Source organism: Sinohyriopsis cumingii, chromosome 2 (genome assembly GCF_028554795.1).
Source record: "Sinohyriopsis cumingii isolate HCF-2022 chromosome 2, ASM2855479v2, whole genome shotgun sequence".
Classification (NCBI taxonomy): domain Eukaryota; kingdom Metazoa; phylum Mollusca; class Bivalvia; order Unionida; family Unionidae; genus Sinohyriopsis; species Sinohyriopsis cumingii.
The window spans coordinates 139,352,605-139,364,727 of NC_142962.1; the positions used below are offsets into that span (position 1 = coordinate 139,352,605).

General features: G+C 35.7%; 1 protein-coding gene across 5 annotated transcripts in view; it reads right to left on the bottom strand.

Moving 5' to 3' along the window:
- LOC149805932 (FAD-dependent oxidoreductase domain-containing protein 2-like) overlaps window positions 1-12,123 on the bottom strand; it is a 100,762-nt gene that overhangs the window by 45,491 nt on the left and 43,148 nt on the right. For 4 of the 5 annotated variants that reach the window (XM_089950716.1, XM_089950719.1, XM_089950717.1 and 1 more), the window contains one exon: window positions 2,419-2,641. In XM_089950716.1, the coding sequence (XP_089806842.1) occupies window positions 2,419-2,608 (190 nt within the window). In that variant the 5' untranslated portion in view covers window positions 2,609-2,641. Of the gene's footprint in view, window positions 1-2,418; window positions 2,642-7,654; window positions 7,856-12,123 lie in introns of those variants that run through there. The other variant, XM_089950720.1, reaches the window with a different exon arrangement.

Sequence of the window (12,123 nt, forward strand, 5' to 3'; positions counted from 1 at the left end):
TACATGTCATGCAAATATACATGTCAAACTCCCCAAAATTCATCCTCAATGGACTTCATTTTTTTAAAAAAAGCCACTTCACTTCCAGCTCTCCTTCAAAATAGTCCAAAATGTGTGGTAAAATGATGCAGGCTCAGCTTGTTAAAAGAATCACAGCACTGTCCAATGTGTACAAATGATGATGTTAAGATAGAGTTTCCACTACCTACTATTAGCGAAGCAGAAATAAGCTTTCGCAAGTAATGCTATCTGTGATAGATTGATGACAAATTTAAAACTCAAAGAGTTCTATGATTCCCAGGCCAGATGTAAAGTTGTTATTGTGCCACCAGATGTAAGGTTGTTATTGTGCCACCAGATGTAAAGCTGTTATTGTGCCATCAGATGTAAAGTTGTTATTGTGCCATCAGATGTAAAGTTGTTATTGTGCCACCTGATGTAAAGTTGTCATTGTGCCATCAGATGTAAAGTTGTTATTGTGCCATCAGATGTAAAGTTGTTATTGTGCCACTATCCTGGTCTACATGGCTTATTTGAAATCATAGATACACAGCAGTACAGCCTTCCCACTTATTGTATGGATATGGTCATGGATACCATCAGACTGGTTACATTTTAGTGGAATACTACTACTTACTTAATTTCACTTAATTTTATTTACTGGCTTATAAACATCATTCATAATATAGTTTTACATGATTAAATATAATACTTTCATGTTTTTAAGGCACTACTTTGACAAAGACCTGTTGGTTTGGTATGGTGTTTTATAGCACAGCAACATATGTAGATTATTTCATGCCACTGCAATGAGAGTAATGTCTTGTCCAAAGATACACTATAGTAGCTGATCAGGGATGATCCAACTGTAGGATTTGAACCCAAACCATTTTGGATGAGGGTTTGGCATGGCAACCACTGAGTCACCACAGCTCCCAGACCTGGTGGACCTTTCTTTAGTATCAGTTGGCTCTAAGTGAGCCACCACGGCTCCCAGACCTGTTGGACCTTGTCTCAGTATGAGGTGGCCTCACTGTGTCACCACAGCTCTGATCTTGCCTCAGTATAAGGTGGCCTCACTGAGCCACCACAACTCTGATCTTGCCTCATTATCAGGTGGCCTCACTGAGCCACAACTCTGATCTTGCCTCAGTATGAGGTGGCCTCATTTATAATGCAGGTCATTGTTATGTCTCCTAAGATAAGAATTACAAAGAGGAAATACTGTACATTTAGAACAAATACCAAAACATGATTTGCAAGGCATGTGACAGCAGATCTTAATCTATGCTGTTGTGCAAAAAAATGAGATTTTCTTCAGTGTATATATTTATGAATTGGGTAAGGTAGGCTTTACTGTCTTCACAGATACCATAAATATTGATGTATAAGTTGGGTCCAACTGCAGACTGTATAGATCCAGAATTACCACCCTGTAATGCACCAGCAGATCTGAGTTGATGCAGTTTGTTAGGGGTAATCAGTAGAACAAATAACATAGACCCTGAGCTGTCAGAATATTATGTGATGGCAGATGAGGGGCCATGTTGTTTGCAGTTGGACCCAACTTAAAAGTGAGTCTATATGGTACATACAAAGTACATATCCTTTAGATAGAAACATAAATAGGACTTGGAAGAATAAGCTAGTAAACCTCGTTAATAAATCATTACCATTAATGGGTTCATTCAATTCTGTTTTATTTTGTGGCATTACATCAAATCATAAATATTATATGCCACAATTGGCATAAAACTTGATATTGTAGCCAATACTCAACACATCTGACAAGGCCACTGACCCATTAAAATCTGAGTATCAATATGATAAATCTTTGAATAATTTAATTTACCATGAAATTTATTAAACTCATCAAATAATAAACATGCATCTGAACAAAAGCAGACCAGCAAAAGTATTCAACTAACTTCATTGAATTTTTAATCTAACAAGGAATCATCTATAATCAGGCTGCTCATTTTTATTATAGTGTACAATTGTGAGAGGTTCCAAATGTTGGTTCAAAATTGATTGTATTTACTCATTTCTAATGTACGTGAACTGCAAACAAAAAAACTGCTGCGTTGTTCTTAAGTCTAAAGTACAATGTACACTCTATCTTAGTCAACATTGTTTGCATTTAGGTTAGTGTTATACATGGTGTTACTTAGTGTTTGGGTGTTTTATGGCACAGCAACACAAGTAGGTTATTTGGTGCCAAGGCAACTGGAGTAAAGTACCTTGCCCAAGGACACACCACAGTAGCAGATCTTGGACGATTCAATGATAGGATTCAAACACACACCCTTTGGCTTAAAATTCTGCATGCTAACCCCTGAGCCACATGGTTCCTGTTATATGGTATATTTTCATTCATAAGATGGTTAAACTAAGCTCTTTACACAAATTCATGTATACCTGAAACATTTGATTTTTCAAAAATAATGTAGTCCCTGCCACTTTTTTTGAAAAAGTAGCCCATCTGCAAGCCGGATGGACCAGCACCAATAATGCAGTAGTCATGGTAACATGAGGCTAAGGTCAAGGTTAGGAGTATCACAAGGACATGGAAGATGGGAGTTCTAGTACTTGGTTGGCAGCAGTTCATTTTGGAAAATGACACTCAGCTCTTGTCATTTATCTGTAAAAAGAAACACTGTAAATCTTTTATCTGTCATAAAAGATTCAAAGCACATGAGATAAAATGATAAAAGTGCATGATGATATTTTTAAGTACAATGGAACAGGTATTATGAATTATTATGTCCTCTGATATCAGATAAACTGTTTCACTTTCAGCTAAAGTCAGGAAAGTTGTCTCCACTGGAGTCCAATTAGGTTTCATCCAACTGGCAAACCACTTGTCTGACCGACTAGAATAAGTCAGAGAAAATTTTACATGTCAAGTAAATGTTATTAATATCTCTTGCCCATAAATGAAGGTACAATTTTATAGAGCCTATCATATCCTCTGTACTTTTTATGAAAAACTTGCTTATATACCAGGACACTTAAATCAGGTCACATATAGTGATATAACTCAAGTATTCTAACAAAAGTTTCAGCTAGCCATCCCCAGGTTAAGAAATGTACAAGTTTTCCACCAAACATTCTCTTATGTGAGACATTATCGATGAGTCATTCTGCTGATTTAAGATTAACAGCCCTAAACTACATGATACATCTGTAAAACACAACCCCTATTTTAACCAACATCAATATTAATATTAATATATTTAACTGAGCTGGAAAGGCCAAAGACAATAATTATGAAAAAGCACAGATCCATGGTGTTCTCTGTAAATCTTTTTGTTTACTTAACAAATCTGTACCATATACTTAATGCCAACTGTATGTGAATTTGCACTGACAACCTTAAATGTTTGTCAATATAGTCCTCATTACATACAGAACAATGACATGTGATGCATGCATCTAAAATGAGGTAAACACATGCAGAGACTTAACAGTTGTTACACAGATATCGTTATCTCTTTGTGATTACAGACACAGAATATCCAGAGCGTGGATTACAGACATATAATACCCAGAACAAAAAATCTCCGAAGACTTGTGCTTCTTCTGTCAATAATGAAATGCATTTATCAGAAATGCTGTGTTTGCTTTGACAGAGATAAAAAGTGTTGTTGTAAGAGTTTAGACTTTTCGCAGTATAAATTATTACACGTTCCAAGATCCTACTTCATCATACAGAAAATATCAAAGTGCAGAACTGCTCTGCTTCCACCTCAACTTTATGGCACAAGAAGCACAATGAAGTTGACAAGTTTTATTTATGACCATCCTGACACCACATGAAGTCTGCAAATAAACCTTGTGTTCCACGCTGTAACTCCATCAAGTAAAAATGGGTTTTGTTAGCTCTGAAATAAGCTTGCATGTACTTGCTGTGACATGACACATGTAATTATTATTAGCGAATAAAAGTGCACACATTTTTGTTTTAAAGAAGAGTGCACACATTATTGTTTGAAAGAATACTGCACACATTATTGTTCTACATACCAACAGAAGAGATACTGGTACCAGCAGAACTTAATTTTCTGGTCAAAATTAATAATTTTCCCATGAACAGCATGGACAATTATCAACAAAAATTACCATAACATTTAAATATTTTATTTGGTCTGGTACAGGTGCAAAACACAATAACTTCAATAAATACAAATGTACATTCCAAATGAATATGGCATAAATTAAGTAACAAAGTCATAATGGGTAACGAACACATCATTCCATATCTGTTGTCCATAAGAACTTACACCTTTGCAAGAAATATTTATTTTTTCAAAAACCTGAAAACTTCTAAATTTTACAACATTACAAAGTGGATCTCTCAGGTGTTACTCCTGCAATTTCAGACTACAAGTTCAAGTTGGTCTGTTAAATATAAAAATATATACTGCATCTATAATTTGTATTTATTTCTGTTGACATCTGAATCTGTAAGGAAGACGGCTGGTATAGAAGAATACGAACGATGTAAAACACACCAAATTTTGTTGTCATTTATACGTATCATTTTGAACAGCACTTTCTTAGAGGACAAAAGTCATAAAGGTATAATTTTGCAGTGACACAATTTTATTTATCTGAATATATATATATATATATATATATATATATATATATATATATATATATTGTTTTTCCAACTATCGATTATGATTGATCATCGGTTGCTTGAGCAAACCAATAAGATAACAATTTTGAAAGTCCATAATTGACTTCGTCGAAAGGGTGACTACTTGTTTTTAGATGCATTCAAATCAGAAAAGTTAGTAAAACTCCTGTGTAAATGGCAAACTATATAAGACTTCCAATCCCCAATCTGAATTATTTATTTCCTTCACATCTTCAAATACAAAACCATACCATACTCTGCAAGTGCCAACTTTCGTAATTAATTGCTGTTAAATTCTTGAGTTAATAAACTGAAAGAATTCTGATGATTTGTTTCATTTAAATGTAAAATCCATTCATAGCATAAAGACAAAACAAGAAAATCATATCCTTCTATACTTTAACTAACAGACACAGGAGGTGGGGTAACTTTAATGTGTAGGGAACATTTCATTTAGAAACAAAGAAACATAACTAGCTAGTATTGTTGCGAACTGCTCTGGTGGCCAAGTGGCTAGAGCATCCGCCTCGGAAGTGGGAGGTCGTGGGTTCAAAACAATGGCTGAGTCATACCGAAGACTTACAAAAAATGTTACTAACAGCTGCCTCGCTTGGCACTCAGCATTAAGAGGTCAGTTTTAGGACTGCTCGGCCTGGTGTCAGGATAATGTGACTGGGTGGGACATCATGCTACATGTCTGTGGGATGATGCCCCAGTGCTAGACATCACTATAAACTGCCACACTGCAGACATCGTAGTGATATGACTTAAAAATCGTTCAAGCTACGTTAAAAGTCCTATTCACACACATAGCATTGTTGCATTAAGCGAGATTTGTAGTTTCTGTCAATCTTAAGAATAGCTGATTCTCTTGGGAACGTATGAGATTAAATTATTCAGATATAATGTTTTGTATTTTTTAAGATTTTTTAAAAATGCGATAAATATCCTTGAAAATGTATCATGTGACTGGATAACTCTTACCCGTTTAGTTCCAGTAGAGTTTAAATGCAATCCAGTACCTGGTACTGTCCTTGTCAAATTGACAATCTAATCGTGCTCTCTATGACAGTGTGAGACATGGATGCTAAAGTAGGGTTGAAAGTAAACTTATTTCAGCAAATGTTAGCAATGAAGTCTATGGAAAGACAATTTGTACCATGATAGTTGATTTCTATATGGGAAAAAAGTCTCAGTGTATATCGATAGAAATGCATACATGTTGATGTCATTTAAAACTTGTACTGGTTTGATGTAGTAAAATAAATGGACACTGTGTATCTTTGGTTAAATAATGATAAGTTTTTAAAAATAAAATGTATGAAACTTCAAAAAATAACTTGTCGGCTTTGGAGTAGGCTTTTGATAGATATAGCTATGGCAGACATATGTGTAGGACTTGATGGCTGGATATAAGATATAGCTATGGCAGACAGATGTGTATGACTTGATGGTTTGATATCAGATGTAGCTATGGCAGACAGATGTATATGACTCGATGGCTGGATATCAGATATAGCTATGGCAGACAGATGTGTATGACTTGATGGCTGGATATTATTAGTGACATACATACAACAAACTAAGTTATGTAATCACGCTACGGATGATTTGGCCAAATATTAACTATTGCATCTCATAATGTATCATGTATAAAGAATAGCTATTTAGTTCCTCTAAGGCATGTCATAAACCAGTTAACAAAATAAAGGAAGGTATTTAGTTGCTCTTGATTACTTTGTAACATACAATATTCTGGTATGAGTAATTTTAGGTAATTTATTATAGGGATGGTGTACTTTGTCACTTTTCTTTTATTTTCATATTAAATTGCCAAATGTACACATTCTTGCCTTCCATTTTTTAGAAGAAGCAAGATTACCATCAGGCAAGATGAAGTCAGAATGTCACATTGACACTTGCTTAGGCCCATTTATAATCTTCCAATGACTTTTAATTCATCCTATTTATTTCTGTCCAAACGTATCTTTTGGAATTTCCTCATATACGGCCAAAAATTTCTGAGTTGTAACCATATTAGTCATATACTGTCAATTCTTTTCATGTCCATACTATTCTTAAAACTTTGCATCCCATCACAAGAATCCAAAGTAGCATGGGATCCATATTGCATGTTTACGGAAGGCTGCATTTCACATTCTAGCTCTTTGATGATCTTAGAGAACAAAATTAAATCACTCAGTCTCCATTACATAATGAAACTGAATTTTAGGTTCTAACTTTAACAATACTTTATTATTAGATAATTAAATTGCATGCAAGTTAATACATGTTTTTATGAACTAATTTATATTACATGGATAATGTATTCGAGGATATGTAAATACCACGCATTACCAATTTCATTCAGTTATCTCCCTTACACCATACATGGCATTTCAAGGAATAAAAAGTTTCAGCGCTTGTTTATTAAAAATAAACACACACAAAACCAAGAAGACAATTCAAAGAGAAAAATTATATTAGACCTCTGTCTATGTGCAAATGTTAAGTACAACAGATTTACTAATTTTTCACATCAAAGTTTAAAAGGTTTATTAATTGATACAATGATTTCTTCTGTGCTTTTGTGTCCAATTTAAGCCCATTGTTGTTAATTCCATGTTAGGACCATTATAAATTATATGTTACTAAACGACCTTATTATTCACCCTTTTTTTCAGATGGCAATGCACAAAGCTTCCAATAAGTTTTGATGTTTGTAAAGGACGTAACAGTGTACGTTCCTTCGGCTGTCCTTAGACCCACGGAGCACTGCCTCACATATTCAAAGGCAAAGTGATAAAACATCCTCATCTCATTGTTCTCAATAGTACTGTTGTTTCTTTAGATTCCTTTATTATAAGCTACATGTCCCTCTGTGATGCACACTTCCTCCTAAATGTTTGCCAAAAATTTGGCTTCGTAAGGTAAATATATGATACTCCGAACTACCAAACATTTGGATAAATTTGGCAGCGTAAGACCAAATAAATTTATGGTTATTACCTCGTCTTAGTATACTGAAATCAAAATTCAGAATTTTCCAGTTCTTGTAGAAACAAAAACTGTATTTTCAATCCACCAGTCGCTTAATGCCGTACATGTGTCTGGATGTCTATTCTGTCGGGTTCCAACACATGGTTTCCAAAATGTACAGAGTTATACCCCGAAAACACTGTTCTGAAACCTACGCGACCCAAGCGACAATGGAAATCGACAAGCCAGAAACAGTTATGTCCCCTGACAAACCTACATCTGCTGAACGTACTGCACTTTCAACAGGTAAATCGGTCGAGAGTTTGTTTATTGAAGTGAACGTGGGTGCTAATCGACCGAGATTTTGACTCAAATACATATCTCTTGCCGTATCATTGAAAACACGCACCCCCCACAACAAAGACACTGCGGGAAAGAAAAAAAAAAAAAGAAGCAAAACACACACACACACACACACACACACACACACGAAAGCATCAACAAATAGTTTCTGTTGAGTTGTAAAAGTTCTACTAATTGTAGTTAAAACTAAGTTCTAGTCCTATGACACTCACAATCATTCTTACACTCATGAAAACAAATACATGGTGACAGGGACATCATTTCAACTTTTTTCGGTGGGGTGGGGGAGCAAAACTTGGGGGGGGGGGACAAAACTTGACAGGCTTGTTAATTTTCGTATATCGGCAACAGCATTTTACACTGACGCCCCTGCATGTTGATATATTGGCATTGCCACTAAAACCTAAAGTTCTTTTTTTCTTCAATCTAGTTGTTATCACTGCATATAAACTGATGTGATATAACAGATGTATTATTATGCCCTTAAACACTTCCAGTTTCTAATATACACAAGACACAATTTTCGTAATTGACAAAAATTATCGAGTTCACATAACAAAATCTTTGCATCTTGCAGGCTTTTTTGTATTAGACGTCCACATCTTGTTCGAATCTCTCCTGTCCGGTTGGGCTCACTGATGACTAATGGCGTCTTGTCATTCAGTTAGTGATCTCCTTGTTAGTATCTTCGTATGTATCATATATCTCTGGTAATGTCTCTTTTGTTTGTAAAGATGTCTTCGGTTTCTCCTGTATATAGCACCATCCTGGGTTTTCACATCATACGACCTTGGGGTGCTTCTTTTTCTGACGACTACAGCTGGTCCCCAAAGATCTTATCTTCTGATTCCAACTCTGTCTCCAGAAGCCAAATTTGGAAGCTCTTTAGCTGTTCTGTCATACTGTTTCTTTTGCTGATTTTTCTTTTCAAGCAGTTTCCACTTTAGGTTTCTCTCTTTTATAACTTGATGTAGCTGTATATTGGTAGTAGGTAAAGTCGATCAAAGTCTTTGATTCATCAGCATTTGTGCCGGAGATCCTACATCATCAATTGGTGTATTTCGATACTCCAATATCGATAAATATGGATCTTTTCCATCTCTCTTTGCCCTATTGAGAATTCCTTTGACAGCTTGAATGTTTTTTTCTTCTTCCTGCTAGACCATTAGAATGTGGATACTTGGGACTTGAAGTAGTGTGTTTGAATTCCCAGGTTTTTGCACTGTGCTTGCTTGTGTATTTCTAACTTGGCAACTTCAAAAAATCTGGAGCAATAGTTTACTATCAAGACATAGTTGTAATTATTCCACATAAATCTGTTCCAACCATTTCCTATGGTGCAGTAGGTTGTGTAGACAATACTGGTTCTTTTTTATTTGACTTTATGTATTCCTGGCAAGTAGAACAATTCGATAATGTGTCTGCAATCTATGCGTTCATGCTAGTCCAATACATAATGTCTCTTGCTCTTTGCTTTGTTTTCTCAATACCCATATGACTTTTGTGCATCTCTTTTAACATTTCTTTTTGAAGAGCATCTGCTACTGCAATCTTCTCTCTTTTTAGAACTAATCCGTCCATTACTGAAAGTTCATCTCTGCAGTACGAGATGTTTATCATTTGGCCAGGCCTTTTGAATCATTTCTCGTAATTTGGTCATTTTATTATCACGTTTAGTTCCATTCTTTATTGCGTCTAACTGTGTATCTGCAATCTGTATATTTGACATGATCAGGTGTACATAGAACTCAATTTCACTATCCATATTTATCTCAGATGTGTTCGTCTGTCTGTATGCTCTCGACAATGTATCTGCTACAAATAACTCTTTTCCCGGGCAATACGTTAAGTCAAAACTGTACTTCTGCTGTCTTAAAAGCATTATCTGAAGTCTAGGCGGTGCGGCAGATAGAGGTTTCTTGAGGATTGATCCCAGAGGTTTACGATCCGATTCAACTTGTACTTGACGACCCTAAGTATACTGATTAAATCTTTCAAGACCAAATAACACAGCAACCATTTCTTTTTCGATCTGTGCATACCTTGTTTCTGCATCTATCAAAGACCTTGATGCAAATGTTATGGGTTTGCTTGACTGCATTAACACTGCTCCAAGTCCTTCTTTTGATGCATCACAACTAACAAAGGCAGGCTTTTCAAAAGTGCTCTGATTGGCTCTGTCACTGTAGACATATTTGGGACAACTTTCGCTATGTAGTTGACTATACCAAATAATCTTTCAATTACTTTCTTGTATGTCGGAGCGGGCATTTCTGTGATTGCTATCCTTTTTCTGGGTCGGGTTTAATACCTAATGATGTCAACATGTGTCCCACGCAGCAAGCTTCTTTTAGTCCAAATTGGCATTTTGTAAATTCAGTGTCAGATTTATTTCCTGGCATCTCTTTAAAACATTTTACAGTTTTCCACCATCATCTTCCTTTGAAATTCCCCAAACAATTATGTCATATATATATCAGTCTCCACCCCAGGCAGGTCCTGAAAACACTGTGCCATGTGTTTCTGGAACACTTCTTGAGCAGATTTAATACCAAAAGGCATTCTCAGGAGCAATATCTACTAAACGGGGTGTTAAATGTCGTCAATAACTGACTTTCTTCATCCAGGTGTATTTGCCAGTAACCATGATTGGTATCTAGTTTGGTCAAAACCTTAGCTCCAGCCATCCTTGTGGTTATATCGTCAATGATAGAAAGTTGACAATGCTCTCGCTTGATAGCATGATTCAAATTTCTCGGATCGAGACGGATTCGTAGTTTTCCCGACTTGGGTTTTTCAACAACTACTAATGGTTCATCTACTTTCCGTGTTACATTTTTTCCGTTCCATCTCTTCCAAAGTTGATTTAAGTGTTTCTCGTAAAGCTGTAGGAACCTTCCGTGGTGGATTGATAACAGGTTTCACATTTTTGTCAATTGCAATATGATATTTTTGTTTCAGGCATCCTAGACCTTTGAACACACCGGCGAATTCTTTCACGATATGATTGTCCTTATTCCTGTGAACATTGCAAACAACTTGTATTAATTGCAAATCTTGAGATGTTTTTAACCCAAGAATAGGCGGTTGGTTTGTTTTTGTGACATAAAAATAAAGTTCTTGATTCATGCAGTTTAATTTGCATTTGCCTATGACAATTAGTGCGTCACCTGAGTAGCTTGTGAGACAGGTCTTGGTTGGTTTTACTTCAACGTTTTCAATGTTCATTGTTTCAAAAAATGTGATTTGGAATGATGTGTAATTGCGAGCCAGTATCAATTTTAAATTTGACATCAGTACCATGAAGAGTCAGAGTGACAAATTCTTTGCCACTGATTTCAGTGTTTGCTTTTGTCACTGTTCCTACAAAAGATGTTTCTTCCTCTTCACTAGAGTATTCTTTCATGCTATGCACCCGTTTTGTCTTGCATTCCTTCAGAAAATGATGCTGTTTTCGATACCTGTAGCAAGTTTTACCAAAGGCTGGACACCTACATTTTGCATGTAATTGAATAATAGGGAATCTGAGTTCATGTATGTCGTTTCCGCTTTCTTTGGTTGTGCCATTTTCTTTTCTATTTTCTTCATTTTCACATCATGAACTTCTGGTGCTGCTGCTTCATTTTGCATACTTTGAATCTGCTTTTTGGATTATTCGTCTGCTCTGCAGATGGCCAGTGCTTTTTGTAATATCAGTTGATCTTCTCGTTAAAGTCTTTCTTTTACTTTTTCAGAATTAGTCCTACAGACAATTCTATCTCTAGTCATTTCATCCTGTAGATTTTCCAATTTGTAGTTCTTTGCAATCAATTCAAATTCAGTTACATACTGGTCAATGGTTTCATTCTTTTGTTGGATTCTTATATTGAATCTGTGCCTCTCAACTGTAATGTTCTGCTTCGGACTGCAATAATAGTCAAACTTTTTGATCGGTGGATCGATATTTTTTTTGGGCTTCATTGGCCTCAAATGTAAATGTGTTGTAAATGTCTCTACCATCCTGACCAATAGTATATAGGAAAGCACTGAACTTTTCTTTGTCTTCTTTATCTGCAAGCGCAACATCTAAGTAAAACTGTATAGTCTGCGACCACCTCCTCCAAGTTTCTGCTAGATGGTGTCAATTAAAGTCCATT